At 42.7% G+C, this 21,892-nt stretch overlaps 2 protein-coding genes across 7 annotated transcripts in view; one reads left to right on the forward strand and one right to left on the reverse strand.

The window, feature by feature from the left end:
• Positions 1-7,767, reverse strand: part of CDK6 (cyclin dependent kinase 6) — a 231,775-nt gene extending 224,008 nt beyond the window's left edge. For 2 of the 6 annotated variants that reach the window (XM_063814734.1, XM_001167181.6), the window contains exons 1-2: positions 4,963-6,396; positions 4,178-4,780 (exon numbers count right to left, since the gene is read on the reverse strand). In XM_063814734.1, coding sequence (XP_063670804.1) covers positions 4,178-4,410 — 233 coding nt within the window. In that variant the 5' untranslated portion in view covers positions 4,411-4,780; positions 4,963-6,396. Of the gene's footprint in view, positions 1-4,177; positions 6,397-7,568 lie in introns of those variants that run through there. The other 4 variants (XM_003318579.6, XM_063814733.1, XM_016957767.4 and 1 more) reach the window with 4 other exon arrangements.
• LOC748709 (uncharacterized) overlaps positions 5,025-21,892 on the forward strand; it is an 83,183-nt gene continuing 66,315 nt past the window's right edge. Inside the window, exons 1-4 of the mRNA XM_063815936.1 lie at positions 5,025-5,300; positions 5,881-5,982; positions 6,046-6,300; positions 6,392-7,654. Of these exons, the coding sequence (XP_063672006.1) occupies positions 5,025-5,300; positions 5,881-5,982; positions 6,046-6,300; positions 6,392-7,162 (1,404 nt within the window). The 3' untranslated portion in view covers positions 7,163-7,654. The remainder of the gene's footprint in view (positions 5,301-5,880; positions 5,983-6,045; positions 6,301-6,391; positions 7,655-21,892) is intronic.

A 21,892-nucleotide genomic window follows, 5' to 3' on the forward strand; every position in this document is an offset into this window, starting at 1 on the left:
TCTCAGAGACAGAAAGAACAAAGATACTTTTAACATACTGATATTTAAAAGGAGAATTAAACTCCTGCTTTTCCTGCTTTTATTGAAAAAAGCCCTAGTAAATGTATTATTCAACCACACAAATAGCAATTTTATTCAGAAGGATTCTCATGAACTAATCCAACTGAAGACCTGGCTTTACAGAGTCAAATATGTCATGTTTCTTTTACCCTGTTAACAATTAGGTTTTCCAGAGAAAATCACATTTTTACTCACCTTTTATGCAATATATTACTAAGATCTTTAAAAAAGAGAGAAAATTAGAAAACTCTCCTTGAATAATCATTAAGCTTTACAGCCTTTTCTTTGGGTTTTTTGTTTTGTTTTTAAAGCAGTGACTATTCTAATTATAATATTTAAACATCACAAGTTTATTCACTGATATGTAATGACTTTTAGTTTCCAGAGCCAATACTTGATTTTGAATTGCTTTTACTGTTACACTAATAAATATAATCCCTAGAAACAATACAGGTAAGCACTGGCTTGTATCTTTCTTACAGCACATGATCCTATCATGTATCAGGGTTATGGTGATCATCTTATTCCTTCAAACATGGGAAGAACTGCTTCAGGAGAGTAGCTAGGTATGATTTACCCTGGTATCTTTCCCAGCACCTAGCCCCATGGTTTTTAAAGCATATGCCCTTCCTAAATCCTTTTTGAATAAATGGAGCTCAAATGTTCACTTATATTAGCTATGTGTCAGTATCTCATATAGATCAATCCCTATGTCCCTAAGGTAAAATTTAATCTTCAAAAAGCACTTGATTCTGATTAGCCTTTTGGTTATGTTGCCTACTCAATCAGGAAATTCCTGGTAACCGAATTATCAGAAATATCAGTTGTTCTATAAAACTGGTTAGGTTAAGTATAACAAAACAAGGCAATTAAAACAAAGATGAGTAAATTTTTAAAGAGAAGAAAGAACTGCTCATCTCATTACAAGGCAAGTTCTACAAGTGCGGAGACTTTTCCAGGCTTGTTCATTGCTATATCCCCACCTTCTAGAAGAGTCTGGCACATAGTGGACCCTCAGTAAATATTTGGTGAATGAACAGACTGCTGACAAAACATGCTATAATTTTATCTCTATTGTTTTTAGTTCAGGCTGTTAAAACAGGATCTATTTGTGCAGTGCAGAAACTCCAATACAGGTTCACAGTGAAGTCCTCTTCTGGCAAAGGTTCCAGGATTTGGGATTACCAAATGTGAAAAAAGAGTAAATTTACTTCCCAGACACTGACTGGCTGATCAGGCGAGGGCCTGGGATACATCAAATGCAGGTAAGCAAGAATTTCAAGTCATTATCCCTGTGCATGCAGGCAGTACCAGTGCCAGCAATAACAAGTCAGCTTTTCTGGCAAATCCATCAAAATTAAATCTTAAACTTTTGAAAAAACTAATATGTTTATTATGCTCCTGTTAGCTTAGAGGCTTAACTATCTGTGGGGAGGGCCTATAATTATGATCAATTACTTATGACTTGAAGGTACTTATAAAAGCATCTGCCCTTTTAAGAAACCATTAAAGAACCAGGCTTAAGACTGTAAAACTAATCCCAGGGGCAATAATAAATCACAGGTTTGGGGACCCAACTTTGACAACTCTCCCTTGGAAAGAAAAGAATTGCTGTCAACTGTCCTTATTTCCTGACCCTGTCTGAGCAAATATTCGCAGCCTCTAAAATCCAGAATTCTTAGTCTGGCCAAGCAAGTCATGGGGACCAATGGTTGTTTCAAGGCAGAGGCAGAAGAGAAGAAACAGGAAGGAAACAAAAAGGGAATGAAGATCTGTAGCTCATGAGGGTGACATCATCAATAATTTCCTCAAGTATTTCATGGCTCGTGACTGAGAGTCTTTTCTGACATCTTACAGGCTAATTATCCTCAAGGATCTTCTTGGTTCCAGAGCCTGTAATGTCTGGGTTTGAATATGATTTGTTCTACAAAAAAAGGTCAGGTGAATTGACCCCTCCCTGTGAAGCTGCTCCATGGCAAGAGACCATGAATCTGCTGAAACGCAAACAATCCTTTAGATATCTGAAGTACTTTCAAATTTACAAAGTGCTTTCACATACGCCATCTCATTTTATTCTCACGACTTTAACAGGTAGGTGCCATCATCACCTTAACACGTAAAAATAATTTTAGAAAACAATGCCTTTGTCTTCAGTTCATAAGAATATCCTCCTGAAATTCACAGTACAGAATCCAAGTCATGGGTCAGTTAGAAACGTCTAGGAACACATCAATCTCAGGAGGATAAATCAAGAGAATAGGATGGATCAGACAAAATCTACAAGCACAATGGCAGAAAGTGTGCCTCTGGTATAAGAATGGCGTAAGCTTTGTAAACAATAGTGTTATACAGGGGTGCCTCTGTAGTACCTCTACGTTTGGAAGGACATTATTCATTCATATACATGATAAGCACCCTTAACTGGATACTCCATAGGTAACAGACAAAATAAAACAAGAACTTCCGTCTTAAAATTGTAGTGGTGGAATTCATCCTTCGGGATGTATTAGGTGATTCCCCTAGGACGACAGCTGAGTTACAGGGGGCTAAATATACCCTCCCCTTTTCCCTCCAATATCACAAAGAGCCCCAAAAACGGATTTTATTGTTTTTAACAAACAAAATACACATGAAAAAAGTCATCTATAGGTTTTCATATATAATCTCATCTTCTAAAACACTCATTCTCCTTCACTAGCTAAGCAGAGGTATAATGCGGTCTTAACTTTATAACCATTTACTGCCTTATTTATATATTTATGATTCTTTGATGCCTTCTAGCTTGAGTCTAAACTGCGTTGGGAACAAAGCACCGCACAAATCACCAGCCTGGGATAAGAGGAGACAAGTTAAAACCTCCCAAGAAGATTCTGTAGATACTTGGTCTCTCTGAGTCTGTAGAGAGTTTGGTATTTCAAAGGTCAGTCTTGGGTCTCTCCACTTTGATGACTAATGTTAAATTGTTTGACTTTTTACAAAAATATTTAGCTGTGCTTATTTACATCATTTCATCCTCAGCGCACACAGTAGGCATGTATTTGTTGAACAGAAGCCCTAAATGGATGAGAAAAAAGATATTTCTGCTACACATTTTCTCAAGATCGAGAAAGGTAAAATCACAACCCAATTTGCAGAAGTTTCTAGGCATTCCTTTTCAATGTAAAGCTATGCATCTCTGTTTAAAAAAGAAAAGGATGACACAACCAAACAATGTCAACCACACAATGGGGAAATTCCAGGATCACTAAGAAAACACCATTATCCTAAGTCACACATTTTCATTTAATACTGGTTACCACACAGGAGAGAGTAAGAACTGCTGTCTCCCCACCCACTCGCACAATCCATCTGGGAAAAGCATGGGCAGAACATTTATGATCTAACCATACCACATCTTGGACTCACATTTAACCCTTTGGAGAATTAGTCTAAAGAGTATGTCCGCCCAGAGATATAAAGTAAAACAGACACAGGGATAACAGTTTTGGAAGAAATTTTTATGACGCTGTTTGAGATTGGGCATCAGCACTCAAACTCCTTAGACCACCAGGAGTCATTCTTACTACGCAACTTTAATAAAGAGAAACTGAGAGTATGACTGGCAAAAATATTATGATGTTTCTGCATCTTCTTAACCTGATTTACACTTGGCTCCACCCATAAAGTTCCCACTGATTATCACACGGCATCCTCATTCTCCAGTCTCACCTACTCTGTCTTTCAAAAATTCCCCAACGGCATGGCCAGGAAAAATATGCGGGGGCTAGCGGGGCATGTCTCAGGTTGGCTTATCCTGTCCCTAAAACGCACCCACCTCCCCCAGACCCTCCTTCAGGGTGGGCAGGGAGAAAACGCTTCTAAGTTGCACAGCTGCAGGGAAGCCTGCTCAGGTCATGTTTTTTTGACTTGTCTTTCGGCTCGCTGTCTGGCAAGGTCACCGGCTCTGGCTCGCAGCTCTGTCGACAAAACTTAACTCTCACTCTGTAAGACCAACAGGTCGCGCAGGACCTCCCCAGTCGCCCTCTGCCCCGCACCTTTCTGGGCCTGAGGATTCCCGGCTCGGCCCTCCCCGCGCGCGCGCGGCCCCAGATGGCGAGGGCGCAGCTCCCTGGCTCACCTGACCACGTTGGGGTGCTCGAAGGTCTCCAGGTGCCTCAGCACCGCCACCTCGCGGATGGTGGAGAGCGGCATGCCCTCCTCGCCGGTCTGCACCCGCACGCGCTTCAACGCCACGAAACGGCCTCCGTTCTTCAAGTCGCGGGCCTTGAACACCTTCCCATAGGCGCCCTCCCCGATCTCCGCCACGCATTCGTACTGCTGGTCAGCGCGGCACAGGCCGTCCTTCTCCATGCCGCCTGGACGCCGCCCGGCGCGGCGCCGCTGGGGCGGGCGGGGGGTGCGCTCAACTAGCTGGCGGCCGCCGCTCGCCTACTCCGGGGCTCCCCGGAGATCGGTCTAGCTTTACTTGCTCCCCGCCGGCTCAGGCGCTCGGGCGCTGGGGCTTTCGCCGCTGCAGAAGCTGGATGGAGAGACCTCCCCGCGGGGCTGGCGTAGCCCTGGTGCCGCCGCCGCGAAACTCCGCCTGCAGAGACGCCGCCGCCGCCGCCGCCGCCGGAGGAGCGAGCCGATCCCTCCTCTTCCCTCCTCGAAGCGAAGTCCTCAACACAGACACGATTACATAGCCTCTGCCCAAGCGCGTCTCAGTCCAGAATCATTGCACCTAAAGGAGGAGACGGGAGGATAAGAAGAAAGTGCAATCAGACAGCCCAGAAGCCTTCCTCGGGGTTCCTCCAGACTCCCCTCCTCCTCCTTTACGAAGCCTCCATCGCTACCCTCCGCGCGCTCCTGCCCTCTCCCAAGCCGCTTAATCCTTCCTGGTTCCTCCGAGAAAAGCGAAGTTACTTTTCTTTCCCTGCAGGGCTGAAGCCGTCTTCGCGCGGAGAGGTTGCAGGGGCCCCTCGGGGATGAGCGAGCGGCGCGGGACGCAGTGGAACGGGAGGGGGCGTGCCGAGCAGCCCAGAGTGTGCCGGGAGCGCGGGGGAGGGGAGGCGCCGGGCACGTCAATGTCACGGCTTAATATTTATCCCTATATCATTGTGTTGCGCCGCTACCCTCCCCGCCTCCTGAGGCCCGGACGTGCAGGGAGACGGGGTCCAGGGGTGCCGGAGGGCGTTCAGGGGTCGCGCACAAGCTGGAGCGGAAGGACTGTGGGTCCATCCGTGTGGGGCCGCAGAATGTGGGTGGGGGCTCCCAGGACCCTGTAACCCGATGCTGGGAGTGTGCGAGAAGGGGTGGTCAGACATCTGCTCAGAAATTGCTTTCTTTCTTTCTACTTTCAGTTTTTCTACGAGGAGACATTTAAAAACGACTCGCATACACAAATGGTCTTTTTGGGGTAAAGGAGTCTCGGTTGGAAACGGAATTCTCTCTCCGACTGGGAGGACCTCCCTGGTGGAAACCTTGGGAAGACCAGCCATCTGGTCGGGGAGGGTTGGGGCTAATGGGGGTGGGCGAGCGAGCGGTCCTGGGGGAGGGGAGACACCGTCCCCCACGGGATCCCAAGGGTGGGAGAAAGGGGTGTTCGCCACAATTTCGCTTGTCGTCTCCTTAAAGAATAACTTCAGGAAGGGGATAGCATAATCGCGCCTCGTCCTTAAGTTTTAAACTGATTTCGACCTGAGCAAAACTCAACCTCCCTTTCAAAGGGTGGGGGGGGGGGGGGGGTTAAATCCTGCGCCTCCAGGGGTGAGAGAGAAGGTCTCTGTCCTCGGGGCCCGGACTCGCGAACCTTTTCCCATTCCCAGGACCTCCCCGCTGTAGGTAGCAGAGGTGGCTGCCCCATTCCCCCTCCGGCTAAAGGCCCGGTCCAGTCTGCAGCCGGACGCCCCCGGAGCCCTCTGCACAACAAAGCGCCAGAGTAGGGTACCCTAACTTTCCCTCCCCATTCAGCAGCTATCTGGGACCTAGGGGGCCTCCCTCCTCCAGGGCCGCCGCGGCCTCGGCAGGACTTTCACCACGACGGCCGCATGTCCGGAATTCCCGGGGCACCTCGGAATTACCTGCCTCGCAACCGCTGGCCCGCTCGCCTTTTGCCAGGAATTAAACAAACGGCGCGACCCCCACGATGAGCGGGTGGAGCGGACCGCGGCGAGAGCAGAGCTTCTGGCACTCACTACATTCAGAACTTTCCTTAAAAGCCGAGGAAAGAGCCCCCAGGGACTGCCCAGGGGTCTGAGCCAGGTCGAGGGCCACACAGGTAGCCGGGGAGCCGCCGCCGGCCGTCCAACCCGCCTGTCCTGCGTCCCCCCAACCCCCTCCCGCTCGAGTCTAGCCCCGGGCTCCGCAGCGAAGGAAGCGTCGGGGACGTCCCACCCCCGCAGGGAACTGCGCCTGCTGCCCCCGCCGGGCCCCGCACTGCCCTGGCTCTCCCCCCACTCGCCCCCCAGACGGTCGGCTTCGGCGGAGAGAAACGGGAGCAGCAATGCCTTTTCCCCCCCTCTCCTCCACTTTTTTTTGTTGTTGTTGTTGCTTTCCCACGCTGGCTGAATGTGACTTGACCCCATTTCAAAAAAAGTTTGACATAGTGCTTCAACATTTCCGCATTCCTCCGCGACTACAAAGGCTGCAGCCGCCTCCTTCTGCTTTCTGTCTCTGCTCTCTGTCTTCACACTCAATGAAATCCTTCATGCGCCTCTCCCGAAGCCTGCCAAGCACCACAAGGGTCGCCACCAGCACAGCGACAAGAGGCCACACCGGGGACCGCGACTCCCGCGTGTGCGCACACGCAGATGCGCCCATATGCACACGGACGGGCGCGCTGCGGGGACCAGGACTGCTCACTGCGGGGCGTGTGTTTAACTCCAATATTTTAAATTATAAAAGTAAACTTGGAAACTACAGCAAACGTGCGTCTTCGCGGGGCTCCAAGCCTGGGCACTGGCCGGCTGCGTGCAATTTTCTGTGTATAACACGCCCGCAGGAAGCCTGCGTTAACATTTATCTCGTGGAGGGGAAGGTGGAGCCCACACCCACACCTCAGCGAGCTGGAGAGGGCGTTTTCGAGGGGGAAATGCAAGCACATTCTCCAGCATGGAGTCCCTAGAGGCAGTGCATTTTAAACCCTAAATGTGAATTATTATGTGAGTGTCCGAGTAGAGTTCCAGTTCCGTTTGGAGAAACTGTATGAGGAGTGTTCCGTGTGGGTGTGTGTGCGTACGGATACGTGGAAGCAGGATCTCGGTGTCGTGGGTGTCCCTAGGCTGGGATCTCCCCCTCTCATCAGATAAGGAGAATCCTCTAGCTCCCCAAAACTGGCCCCCATAACCAATCCCGTCTCAGTTCGTAAGGGGTTAACCAAAGCCGATTCCAAGGAAACACAGGCCCCCCCACCCCCCGCCACCCTCCACTTACCCCACCCACAGTTCTGCCTCGGACCCCGGCCAATCCCCCAGATCTCCCCCGGGACCCCCCACCCCGCAGCCCACCCACCCGAGCGCACAGCTCCTCACCTGAGGGGCCCAGTCGCGTCGGGCCTCCCGAGGGGGCTGCGAGTGTCAGTCGGCTCTCCGCACGTGTCCGCGGCCTCGCGGAGCAGGTATTCAGACTCTGGGGAAGGAGTTACCAGCACTCTCTCCGGCGAGGGGGTGGGCACAGCGGCGGAGGGCGGAGGGACGGCGGAGGGCGCCGCCCGCGCCGCTCGCTGGGGGCGGACGGGGGCCGCGGGGCTCCGGCCGGCGCTGGGGGCCCCAGCCGGGGAGGCAGCTGGGGCGACCGTGCGGGGTGGGGGCAGGGACCCGCGAAGCTAACTCTGCCGGAGACCCACCCCCCGGCGGGGCTGGGGGCTCGTGGCGCAGTGGCAAGAAAGTGTGCAAATTAAAGCCTTCCGGAGAGAAATGAGGCGGCCGAGTCCCGGCAGTGCTCCGAGCTCCGGGCTCCCTAGCTCCCTTCTACGAGTCGGGGGCTAGAAGGGCGCGGTGGGGGCGGGGGTGGGGGGGAGAGTTAAATGAAAATTTCCGGCTTTCACTGAAACTGTAGTAGGGGGATCCTGCGACTAAAATAAGCGGCATTAGTGGGAGAGAGTGGGATGTGTCGTCGGGAGTCGGCGGAGTTTCCAAACCCAGGGTCGCCCAGAGTTGGGGTTTTGACAGGGTGAAGCGGGGGGCATCCTCACTGTGTGACGTGGACGGATGGGAAAAACACAAAACAACCAACAATAATTATGAGCGGCCAATGGGGGTGGTAAATACCAATACTTTCCAAGAAACTGAAAAATCAGACCAAAAAATAACTCTTCTCTTAAAAAAGTAAAGAAAAAGTTTGGCAGGATGCCTTGCAGAAAAGAAAATACTAATCTATCCAAGCACTTTTTCACTTTCAGCATGAGCTACATTTGTTTTGTTTTCCTTCGCTTCCTTTCTGCCTCACAAAGCCCTGTCTTTTCCTTTTAGACAGAGGATATGGTTTGGAAATTGTCAGGCACTCTTATGGTTAACGATCTACTTGAAGGGGCTGGCGGGTTCACAATTATTAAGTGGTTAGTAACTGCTGAGGGTTCACTAACGTATTTCAGAGGAGCTAAAAAGACTAAAATTTAGTGTAAATAATAGAACTGCAGATAGTAGATACATACACAAAAAGAGGAGTGCTCAGTTTAAATGCATTATTGGAAATCTGAAATTTGAAACCTTGTAAGAATGTATACTTTACCTGCTGAGAAACCCTTGAATACAATTATTTCAGGTGAAAATGAGATTTTGGAGAAAAAAAAGTCTTTAAAACTTTCTACAATGGAGTAAAAGAAAACTAGAAATAGCTGTCTTTTTGGAAAGAATTTGGTGTTCTCCCCAAAATCTGTATCTGTAGAATACTTGAAACCCTTTAAAACATCTTAAAGCAAAACTTTTCACAAAATTATTTACTTAAGTGCTTTGTAGAAAAATTAAAACCTGGCAAAATTCTGTTTGAATTGGAAATACTACTTCTATAAATCTTTTGACTTTAAAACCATGTTACTAATCTCACAGTAAATCAAATTTTTGCCCTTATAAAACTGATTCTATGTTATAGTGTGAGGTAAGGCTAGGGAAATAAAAATTGATGCATTCTCAGTAGCACATATTTTGCAATGCATTATAATACTTTTTTCTTTAAAAATAAAAGTGAATAATTGTATGTCTTTAAGCTTAAGATAATTCATAAAATACATTTGTGTTAAGAGCATGTCTTCTAAAATAAGATCTAGTTTTCTGAACAAAATTTGTATTTATAAAGCTATCTATAATCTCGTATACCTTATAAATTTAAGAAGGCAAATCATTAGATTTTATATTTACATAAAAATATTGGATCACTACAAGTCACTAATTAGACTTTAAGCCAGAGACACAAGTGGGAATCCTCCATTTTGATAATTGTTCACACTTATCATTTGCCTTTTAAAACAAGATTTACTTGCTGGTAATTAACATGTTTATATAATCCAGAAATAATTGCCAGCAAATAGGAAGCAGCACATCATGGCTAGAATTTATTTGAATAAATCATTTATTAAAAAAATAGTAAGCTACAGATATTAAATTAACAGAGAAGTGTCTTTTCTACACTGGGTTGAATTTTTAGTTACTGAATTTGACAACAACCATTGCTAGATCAGAAATTCCATGATTTAGGTTACTAGATCATTTGGACAATGTAAAAAACAATGAAACTTTATTTAATTATATATGTTAGTACTGAGTGTTAACTCTCTGTCCTCTTCTTTTCCTGATACTGCTATCTTTTATGTTAAGTTATCATTGTTCACTCTTCCTGCTTATGGTTCACATTAAGTCCCAGTTGGTGAAAGCTTCAGACCCAAGGCAGTTTTACAATTGATTGTATAAAATTAGTAAATACCAGATTATTTTTGTTTATGGATAACTTCTGCTGTGGGTAACAGGTTATCATAAGAAAATATGTTCAAACTTTTTAAACTGTGAACCAAATTCCAACTTCTTTGTTTAGGAGTCTTCTGAGAATTAATATATAGAACTCAAGAATAATGACTCCAACCAGTATTTTCACACTACATACCAGATATTCTAAAGTTGCAAATCATCTTACAGGTATTTAAAAATTACATTTCATGGACTTATTTCCAAATATGGTGGTGTAACTTACACTGAAAGACTTCTTAATGTCACACAAGGAATGTATTTCATGTGTGAACATTTATATATCAAATACCTGTACAATTTTGTTTTCACTGAAATAAACATAAAATTTTAAATTCTGGTCTATAATTTTTAACTTGTTAAGGAAATGTGTAATTTAGTTACAAATAATAATTATATAATGTACACCTAAATCTAATTCATTTCTGATTTATATTGGCTATTTGAGTTTATAAAATATATTTTCCAGAAACTCAGAAATGAGATTTTGCTATAATGTACTACACAATTATTTTAAAATACACTTCTAGTTTAACCTTGAAACAAGTTACCCTACTTTTTAACCTGATTTATGTGTTTGTGTACATGTTATCTTTATTGAGTAATAATCATGAGAAACTATAATTTTAACAGAAATAGCATAATATAAATGCAGTACATTTTAATGCATTCTTCTTTCCCTTCTCAGACATTTCCAAGATATTTTCTTGGGTTTTCCCCTGAACTATATTACTGAAAGTTTGCTAAATAGCTTAGGAAAAGTCAATTGTATTATCAACTTTTTGCATTGTAAAATTCTGAGCTTTAAATGATTTTTAAAGTTCAGTCTTCTAAATAAATTCTTTCTGTCAATTTGGAAATGACCTGGGTTTTTCTGTTTTTACTGTTGCATGTGATCTATTGCACTGCATTTGAGCAGTGAAACTTGAAATGATTTTGATATCTGCCATGAGGGAAAAAATAGATATAAAGTAGTAGCTTATAACATTTAAGGAGGAAAAAACAAACATTACTGTCTTTTGGAACATGCTGCTTCCATTGGTTCTACTACTCTATAATTTTCTTTGTGCAACATGTCAGTACTATGTTCATATTTGTATAATTGCCATCATCTTTTTTAATTTTTCTCTTTTGATAGACACCCATATCTTCTTTTTCCTTTGTGTGTGTGTGTGTGTGAATACCTGTATGTTCTTGGCATATTGTTATGACATGTTTGAAACATGTTCTTAAGATTCTTTCATCATGTATATTAGAATTCTGAGTAATCAGAAAAATAACTATGGAAATATACTTACAAAAGATGGTGATAATCACATTAAAATACCTATATTTTCTTTCTATTTACAGTGACCTGTAATTTTCACTGGTTTCTAACATTTCTTTTCTGAGATAATACTTGCATCTCAGCTGCACACATGGCCTAAAAATTGTGTTACCATAGCTGGTTTTGGTTGAGCTAAAAGGTGTTTACATGCTTTAGATAGACCATTCAGTTGGAGCAGTGGAGGTATAACACAGTGGGAGTGAACGATGATAAAGTGGGATCTCAGAGGTAGGAGGAGGGACAAAGAAGGCACCCGGGGAGAAACTTCTGTGAATGGCCTGGCATCAGGGACAAGCGAAGGAAGCACATGCTGAGGTCATGGGGCTGAGAGATGCAGCCTCAGTGCTTATAGGTATGGCGTAGCCAGGCAACCCGATTCTTTCAGGATGAATGGCCTTCTGTGTCTATCCTATCATGCAATTAAATCTGTCTTATTAAATGAGGTTGTATACTGTATGACTCCATATTCACATGTAAATCTATTTTATGTTGTCTTATTCTGGATTTTTCCGGAAAATAACATAGAATGGAATTCTTTGCAGAATTCTTTGAATGCCTAGAAGAAAATATATCATAGCATATTTCTGTGGATCAAACATTTTCCATAAATTGAAGCGATAGTTTGATTTCTAAACCTTGTTATAAATTTGTTCAAAATTACTCATATCTTTGCATCCCCGGTACCTAGCACAGTAACTGGCAAGCATTTTATGTCCAATAATTGTATGTCAACAGAAAAGTTGACTTCGCATCCTTTAGACCCTCTTCTTTGGAACTGCTTAATAAAGTTTAAGGATCTATGTGCTGATTTCAGGACCTCAGAAATGTGTTTTCTCTACCTACAGTTCTTTTCCTTGTTAGCCCTCTTCTCTAAGTCCTATCATCCTTGCACGCTCAGCTCTTCCATAAAACCTTTGAGATTCCCTCAGCTGGAAGACATCCCCCTTTGCTCTAACTCCTTGAGGCAATTTGCTTTCTACCTTACTAAGCCACCCTGAGTCCTCCCCAGAGCATCCAGCATGCTTAGTTCCCTTTAGCAATCCTCCAACTCCTTGTTGTGTCCTCTGGCCCTAGTAAGTGGTCAATAAATGCAGTAATAGTTCTTGTCCCCTTCTAGGAGTGTTACTGAGTCAAGCGGCCACAGAACAGACTGGTACACCGTGACATAACTAGAATAACATTTGAAAGTTGAGGACCAGTGTTCCATGTTGCTTAAACAGGAAAGAGCCAGGTCATCCTGCTACTTGGGGTAAATTTGGTGTGTTTTTTCTTGTGTTGCCGATATTAGTCATTTGAAACATTTTTGTCTGAAAGAAAATGTGTTTAGGTACATTTCTACATTTGTTTGAAAGACAAATTCCTGAAATCTTGGCTGAAAGAAAGTGTGTTTAGATAAATGTCTCTGTTTCCTCAAAATTCCAATTAAATAAATTTTATTTTAAAAGAGCAAGTACCAGACTTTGAGGTAAACTAGATACTATATAGCCCAGAGTTTGGAAAGATTGCTAATTTTATTTGCCAATATCCTTAATATCTATGTGACTGTGTCCTAAAAGATAAAATCCTTGATTTCTAAGTCAGAAGACTTGTGTTTTCATTCCCAGTTCTTCCTCTCTCGGTACTTACTATTCATTGCATCCTCGGTGACCAGTCATTTAATTCTTCTGACCTTCAGTGTCTATGCCTATTAAACGGGTTTTCTAATCATTCAGAAAGATATTATAAAATAGTCTGGAGAGAGACAACAAATAATTTTATCTTCACAAGAGAAGATATGGAGATATAATGGAGGTTGCTGTTCTGGGTATTGAAAGACCTGAAATTTAAACTGGAGTTGGCCACAAACTACCTGTATGACCTTGGGCAACACACTAAACCCCTGGGCTTTAAGGTCCTCATCAATAAATGAGAGGATTGGACTGGATGATTTCTATAGCTGCTGCAGCTTGAAAATGCTGTAGTTCTGAGCAGCGTGATATGCCAGGTGCCATCATTATAGATCTGTTTTTATAAACCCCCTAAACAAGAGTAATATCAGAGGATATGACTCTGATGTCTGCAACCTAGAGAGGTTTCTGGATTTCAAATGTGAATTATATTGAGTTATCTCTAACTTAACCCTGTAGGTTTTTAAGACTGAATAGAAATGACGACTTCTAGAAAAACATTAGGGAAATTCACTAGTGTTTTCATTAGAGATGGGGAAGGAGGAGCTAGGCTTGATTATTTGGCCAAAGCTAAAAGTGATAAATTAATCAGCCCTCATTAACAAAAATGTGATAAATAAATTACAATAGTATACATAGAACCAGGATATCCAAGATTAGAAATCTTGGGTTATCACAGAAATTCTTCAAAGGTGTCATGAAGCTTATTTGTAAATTATTAAAAACATCAGTGCCAGTTGGACTCCAGTGAGAAAGTGGGAAGGTGGGGGTGGGAGGGTCAAAGGCAATATACTGTGAATTTGAGAGTTTCCAGCATATTTCTGGAGCTATTGATTAAAAGCTGTTATTAAAACGTGAGTAGAGGAACAGCTGTTCTCTCTGTGTTCTTATTTTCCACTGCATCAGACCATGTGCATTGTTTGAAGGTCCTCTCTAGATGTTCAGGGAAGGGAAATATAGGTAGGTAGGACCAGATAGTCATGGATTGAAAGTCTGGCTTTATTGTGTAACCTTGGGCTAGGTTCTTAAGCTTTCAGATCACCAATTTCCCTTATCAATAAAGTAGGGATACTATAATCTGCCACATTAGGCTGGTGTGAGAATTAAATAAGTGCTTGCTATATGCATTTTGGATTTAATGGCCATTTAATAAATATTTGTGTACAGTCAATATCCCTTTCACAAAATCATATTTTCCATTTTTTTTCTCTTTCGGGGGATAACTAATCCTTTAATGGACATGTCTTTCTTTTGAACTGGAATGAAACATCCACTCATTGCAGGAAAAGCAACCCAAGAAACAACATACCCAAGATTATCTTGGGCCTTGACAAAAACCACAGCTGACTCTAGGTATGTGAGGAATGGAGGAGAGGGTGGATTTTCTCATCGGAGACCTCTACTTCTTGTTCAGATCTTATCCCAGTACTGCTGAATCTCCTTAGTCTGTTCCTTGCTGTTTTTCTTACCCTTTTTGTTCCATGTAGTTCTGTTTTTCCTTTTCTTACTGCTTTGGTGTGGCCCAAGGACCACCCCATTATGTCCCTTAAATCTATACCCCATATATTTGCTGGCATTTGTCTTTAAAACCCCATAATTTGCTGCCTAACTGCAAAAGGTCCCTCATTGGTTACTCTTCCATAGTCACTATGTCCCCTCCCATTTCTGTTGAAGTGCTGAGTGTCCCCCCATTTGTCGCTGATATGGTTTGGCTCTGTGTCCCTACCCAAATCTTAAATTGTAATCCCCATGTGTCAAGGGAGGGAGGTGATTGGGTCTTGGGGGTGGTTTCCCCCATGCTGTTCTTGTGACAGTGAGTTCTCATGAGATTTGGTGGTTTTATAAGGCAATTTTCCCCGCTCTTGCTTGCTCTCTCTCTTGCTGCCTTGCGAAGAAGGTGCCTCTTTCCCCTTCCGCCGTAATTGTAAGTTTCCTGAGGCCTCCCCAGCCATGCAGAACTGTGAGCCAATTAAATTCCTTTGTTTATAAATTGTCCAGTCTTGGGTAGTATCTTTGTAGTAATGTGAAAATGGACTAATACAGTCACCTTGTCAATCTCTTCCCTACCACTTGCCTTATCTTCTTGGCTTAGCATGACTTTGCATTTCCTAGTGCACACTCTCTCCCTAAAAACACTCAAGGGGAGCTACCACACTTGCCCCTCACCTTTTTTTTTAACCTCCCATGGATACTTCCACAGTTCCTTGGCTTCTTAGCCTTTGATATGCAAATGTTACCTTGTCAGCCATTTTTTCTTACAGTTTTCTTATCCCTATCCATAGGCCATCTGGTACCTTGACCACATAGTTCCTGTACTTTTCTTCTCCACTGACTCCTACTAAGAGAGGCTATAAAAATGTATATAGGACTATATGCACAGGACTATAAAGGATGATGGACTCAAAGGTGGGAGGGACTGAGGACTTTCTTTATATCTGAGTCCTAGTCCAGCATCCTCAGACAGTAAGTACAGGTTGAATGAAAGATATATCACAAGAAACACAGGTGTCATCAGATAATTTTCCACCTCAGAAGTCACCTGGTACACACTTCTAGGCCACATCTTACTTACCTGTTTTGTTATAATGGATTCCATGTTATCTCCTTTGAGGATGAACTCTTAGGCAGGGCTGGTAAAGGTCTTCATTTTTATTGTTCTGACACCCTCAGTCTCCATCTTTGGTTGCCCCATCATGGCTTCCCTCAACAGGAGCATATAGAATGGTGGATGGGAAGCTCGGGAAGCTAAATCAATCTGACCCACCCAGGTCCATGCTACGCCAAAAAGAGCCATGAAATCCAGGCAGGGAAGCTTAAACCTGATTATTAGGCAGAAAACACAATTGATTTAAGATCTGCCAGCAGAAAAGGTAGTTCTTGGAGCAGTGATAGGACAAAAGCTGCACAAGGAAGATGACTTGGCAGTTGCAGGCGCAGGACGTGGGAGTCAGAGAGGCCAATCTTCAGGATCCTACAAGTGGTGAAAAGACCCCGGGTAATAGTCTAGGAAAGAGGGGAAAAAAAGAATGTCTACCAGGAAGAATTCAAAGTAAACATTTGACAGGATTTGGTTAATAAGACAAACAGAATAATGAGAAGAATCCTGCCAGGATAGCTCTAAGCACTTTACGTAATTTGCCTATTTAAACCCAATTATCTCCATTTTGCAGACAATGAAACTGAAGCAGAGGACCAAACTCCTTATTAGGTTTTGGGTTTGAGGTATTAAAAAAAAATGGTGCAGCTCACAAGAGATAAAAGAAAGATGGCAAAAGAAGATGACTTGATGAAGGTTTTGAATTTGAGATGACAAATAAAAATATCTAGTGGCACAGGGAATAGAGAGCTTTTCACCTTTGCCTAGCTCTGCCTTAAAATAACACTCAGACCTGCCATCCTAGAGAAACCCACTGCTGTTTCCACATGACATTCTACTTTTCTTCTTTCCTATCTGTGGGGCCAGCTTCATGCGTCCTTAAGTGTAGCACAGTTCCTAGACTTGTTATAATTTCTGCTTTGCCATCTTAATAATTTTTGAATTAGGTGTCCCACATTTTTATTTTGGACTGGACCATGCAGATTATGTAGCCAGTGCTACCTACCCGATGGAAGGTCTGGGGTGGACATTCCAGATGTGGGCATTCATTTTACACTTCCAGCCTCCTTCACCTTCAAGGGATGTTTGCTCCTTCAACTCTCATGAAATTGTTCTTTCCAACACCATCACTGATGCACTCAGATGCAGGTTTTCTTAGTTGTTAGGCTCTGCAATTCTAACACTGGTTTTCAATCTTTTCTCAAAATTATCTTCTCTCTTAGCTGTCATGACAGACGACTTCTGCCATTTCTTGACTCAATGTTCTTTTGTCTTGCATTGCCAGCTTTTCCTCCTGGTCCTGCCTGACATCTGGAGGTTTCTTCTAAGACTTAACAATCAGCAGTTGAATTGTTCCTCTACAAACTCATTTACTCCCATTGAAGTTATCAAGCCTTCCCCTGTGCTGTGCACATAAAAATGGGTTTCCATCAGCCTCCAAGTATTCATTGCCTCAACCCTAACCACAAACCTGACCTGTTTCAAACTCCTTTTCCCTGCCTGCCTACACTGCTTCCTACTTGCTGACTTAATAAACTCTTTTCAAACTTATGGCCTCTTCTCACTGTTAGCCTTCACCTTTGGCTTTTCTACTCAACCGCCAGTGAGTGTCAGGCATTCTCTGATTCAGTTGTTTTAGGCCACCCTGGAAAATACTTTATCTAATGCAGTCCTGTTCTGACCAGGCACTAGAGGCCAATGCTCCCATGGGGTTGGCCTTAACTCTGTTAGGGTCCTCCCCACAACTTCTTCAAATCTTCTGTCTGACACTGAAGCTGAGCAAGTCTGACATTGAATTTTGCAAATCAGAGCCACCCAACCCACCCACCATCTTTTCTTTTCTTTTTTCTTTTTTTGTGAAACAGAGTCTTGCTCTGTCACCCAGGCTGGAGTGCAGGGGGATGATCTCCACTCACTGCAACCTCTGTCTCCTGGGCTCAAGTGATCTTCCCACCTCAGTCTCCCAAGTAGCTGGGACCACATGCCTGCCACCACTACACTTGGCTAATTTTTTTTTTTTTTTTTGTAGTTTTTGTAGAGACAGAGTATCACCATGTTGCCCAAGCTGGTCTCAAACTCCTGAGCTCAAGCTATCCACCCACCTAGGCCTCCCACAGTGCTGGGATTACAGGCATGGGCTATCGCACCTGGCCTCCAATCCACCCTCTTCTGTGTTTGCTAAAAGAGCAGCTTTCTTTAATAGCACACCACTTGTAGGCAATGCTACTGTATTTCCCTAGTCAATTCTCTATCCTGCTTTCCAGAGATTATTTCATTTCTTCTCCTATCTTCCCAAATCTCCAGCACCTTCTTCCTGGCCTCATTGTCATGATGCCTTTGCTTTTTTATTTCGTTGAGAAAATAAAAGACATCAAGGGAAAAGTCCCATGCACTTTCCCTGCTCACCCTTCTTGAACTGCTGCCTTCAGTGTTCCCAGGACTTCACTCTCTTGCTTCTTCTCCTCCCTCACAGCCTCTCCTACTCACTCCCTTGTTGGTTACATCTTCCTTTTCCCGATCTCTAGATTGCTATATTCTGGGGCTTGGTGCTCAGACTTCATCTTCCCCTCTCCACTCTCACTCTGGGTGACCTCATCTAGTTCCATGACTTTATGTATTATTTGCATACTGACACTCCAAAATTTATATCGCCATTCGGATATCCTCTTTGAATTCCAGACATGTATATCCATCTGCCTACTGGATGTTTCTGCATAAATGTCTAACAGACATCTCAAACTTACACATCCAAAACTGACCTCCCTAAATTCCTTCACCCGCATTTTTCTTCATCATAGTAAATTAAGAAATGCGTTCTTTGGTCACTTAGTCAAAAATTTATCAACCAAGTTTGACTCCTGTCTTTTTTGCATACGCTATAGGCAATCCATCAGCAAATCCTGCTAGCCTTATAGACACAGCTCGACTACTGGTGCAGCCACCTTCATCTTTCACCTGGTCTGTTGCATGTGTTGCAATAGGCTCCCAGCTGATCACCCTGTTTCTGTCCTTGGCCCTCTGCCTTCTGCACACAACAGTCAAAGTGGTCCTTTTAAAACCAAAGCCAGATCATATCAGTCCTCTTCAGTATTCAGACCCTTCAGTGACATTTCATTTCTCTCAGAGTAAAATCTAAGTCCCTTCCATGGTTTGTAAGTCCTTACACAATCTGACCCTACTCCACCACTACTCTGATTCTTCTTGTCACTCTCCCTCTTGCTTTCTCTATGGCATCTGGACTGGCTCCCTTGCCATTCCTGAACTCACCAAGCACATCACACCTCTGAGCCTTTGCACTTTGTTCCCTATGGCTGAAAACTCTTCACCCACAGGTCTGTCTTCCTCACTTCCTTCAGGGCTCACTCAAAAGTCACCAGAGGGGCATTCTCTGACCACCATACCTAAATTGCATTCACCCCAGTCTTTCCCCTTCTCTATCTTAACTTCACTTTATTTTTTGTTCTCAGCAGTTGTCACCATCTGACACATTATAGGGTTATTCATTTATTTGTTTAGTGTCAGCCTCCACCATACCCACCAGAATGTTTTCTACAGGAGAGCAAGAACTTTGCTATATATGCTCTTGTATTGCTAAAACAAGCATTTGGCATATAGTGGGCACTAAATAAATATTTGAATGAATGAATGAACTCCTCTTTTATACCTGGGCTTGCAACTGGCCTGTCCTTGGCTGGGTTACAGTTTACTAGTTGAGAATAACTGTCTATAATATGTACCTTAGTGTAATCTTCTTAAATTTAGGTATTTTATATTAAACCAATTTCCTACTAGCAGCCTTTAGCTGGGATTGTTAAAGGTATTACTTAAGGATAATTTGTCTCACACACCAAAGACAAAATTCAATATAAAATTACTAAGACTATAGGGTAAGTATATTCCATTAATTGAAATTATCTCCTACACTGGAATGTGTGTGTAACAAATAAGAGTTTTGTTTAAAACATTTGTCTTTCCTCATAGAGAGTGAGAAACAGTTTGAAAGCCAGAGGTGGCCAGATTCAAGTCTCAATCCATCAGCTTATCGCTTCAGCTTCTTGCATGCTTGATGAGAGGCTTAGCATAGTGCCTAAGAATAGGGATACTGGGGCCAGACTATGTTGGTTTGAATCCAGGCTCTGTCACTTGTTAGATTTGTGACCTTGGGTAAGTTGCTTAACTTTCCTGAGTCTCAGTTTCTTTATCTCAGTTGATAAGATAGTTGATAATTGATAAGACTCCCTGTGGTTGTTTTTTTTTTTTTTTTTTTTTTTTTGTCTTTTTTTGACAGGGTCTTGTTCTGTCACCTAGGCTGGAATGCAGTGGTGCAATCATAGTTCACTGCAGCCTCAAACTTCTGGGCTCAAGCAATCCTCCTTCCTCAGCCTCTGTAGTAGCTATGTACTGAGGATTTATTGAGTTAATCCATGTAAGCATTTACAGGGTTGGTACATAGTAAGTATGTGTTAGCTATGATTATTACTAATATTCCTTCTGAAAAAACAGCTGTCACTCCTTAGAGTTTTACTGTCCTTGTTCCTCTGCACCTGGCACAGGATTTACTGCATTGCACTGAGTCCAATGGGTTACAGTCACCACACCCTTTGAGCCCTTGCTTCCTTCCGTTCACCCTTTTTTTCCGTTTTCTTCTCTTCCTTCTCTCCCTCCCTCCTGCCTATAAGTTCTGCCTTTCCTTACTTTTTTCTATACATCCTCTCTCATACACTACAGTCTGTTCTGCATTAGCTCTCTATCTTCTCTCTTCCTTCTGCTGTTTCTGCTCTCATTCACAGAGTTAGAATTCTGCAGGAGAAAGACCTGTCATGTCACCAGGAAGAGTCCTCATAGGCAAATCTTTCACAGTTCTCACTTCCTAGGTAGAATTTTGTTCTTTCAAGCAGCCCCTACTTTTAGAGCTCAGAGACTCTATCAAAGACTCCTCGTTCAAGTTGATCAGAAATGCCATCTCAGCACTTTTAACCCATGTGTGGGTTGTACCAGCAATGTCTGTTTCTTTAGAAAACACTGACTCGTCTTATCAACAATCACGGGCTAACTGTAAAATCAACCATAACCAATTGTCTTGCTTGCTGCTCCTAAGGGGCATTGATAAAATAATGCGGTTGCTTTGGTGCCTAATAAAGTTCAACTCCAATGATGGTGAGAATGTAGGAAGGAATGAAAGACATGTTCAGTGGAAACACTTTTTTTTTCTTTCTTCTATTAGATTAGGAATTCCTCAAGTGAAAAGACCATGCATGCTCTATTTATTTTTAATATATATGACTAGTGCCCAGCTTAGTGCCTTACAATACATGCTCAGTAAGTAAATGTGCCTTGAATTTTTGCTTCCCAAGAATTAGGCAAACATGGTAAAAAATTCTGAGAATTCAAAGCCTAAAACCATGAATAAGGGCAGTGCCTTGTGTGATTTTCATTTGGGCAGCCTTGTAAAACACACAATTTGATGCACTGAATTGTCACACTAATGAAATAATTATCACAGATTTCTATAGTCTTATTCATTTTTATAACATCTCTTTTGTGACAATTATTATTATAAGTTATGGTGAAATGTAAACATATATTAATTCTTTCTGTCACTTGAAAAACTCCTTGGAGAATTAACTCATAATTTACTCCACACATTCTACACCTGTTTGCTGAATAAATGAAAGAATGGTTAAATGAATGATGTTATACTTATATTCATTCAGAATGTTTGAAGAAGTCTACATAATTAAATGATTTTAATAAGTAAAAGTTAGTATCTGTAGAATCTACGTGGGTTATTATATTAGGCTGTAAAATCAAGTGAATATAAATTTATATTAAGCATAGTGTTATTTTTTGTTGTTCAAAAGGCACTTCAAGATCTTTAAGCTACAAAATTAAAGGAAACCAACAGGTCTCCTAAAAATATATCTTCATCTTTTGTTTTGGTCTACCAGTACTTTACTATGCCTTTAAAATAAATCTGCCTTTCTAGTTGTATAGATTCTGAATAAAAGGCAACTTTATATTCTGTTGGAAAGTTTTAGGAAGGTTAAATTACTTCGAAAAAGACTATAACACCAAACCAAAGTGATGAAAATGTTTGTGTTTTAATTTTTCTTCAATCCATTTGTATCTCAACATATTACATTTCTAGACAAAACTGGTTTGTACATCTCTCTTGCTTGAGCAGGAGGAAATCATTATAATGGAAAGAATTATTGAAAATGGTCCATGTTGTGTAATTCCCAGGATAAATGGGCTGAGTAGCAAATATTTCTGTTGTGAACTGTTTTATACCGAAATGTGCATTATTAAA

Source organism: Pan troglodytes, chromosome 6 (genome assembly GCF_028858775.2).
Source record: "Pan troglodytes isolate AG18354 chromosome 6, NHGRI_mPanTro3-v2.0_pri, whole genome shotgun sequence".
Lineage (NCBI taxonomy): Eukaryota > Metazoa > Chordata > Mammalia > Primates > Hominidae > Pan > Pan troglodytes.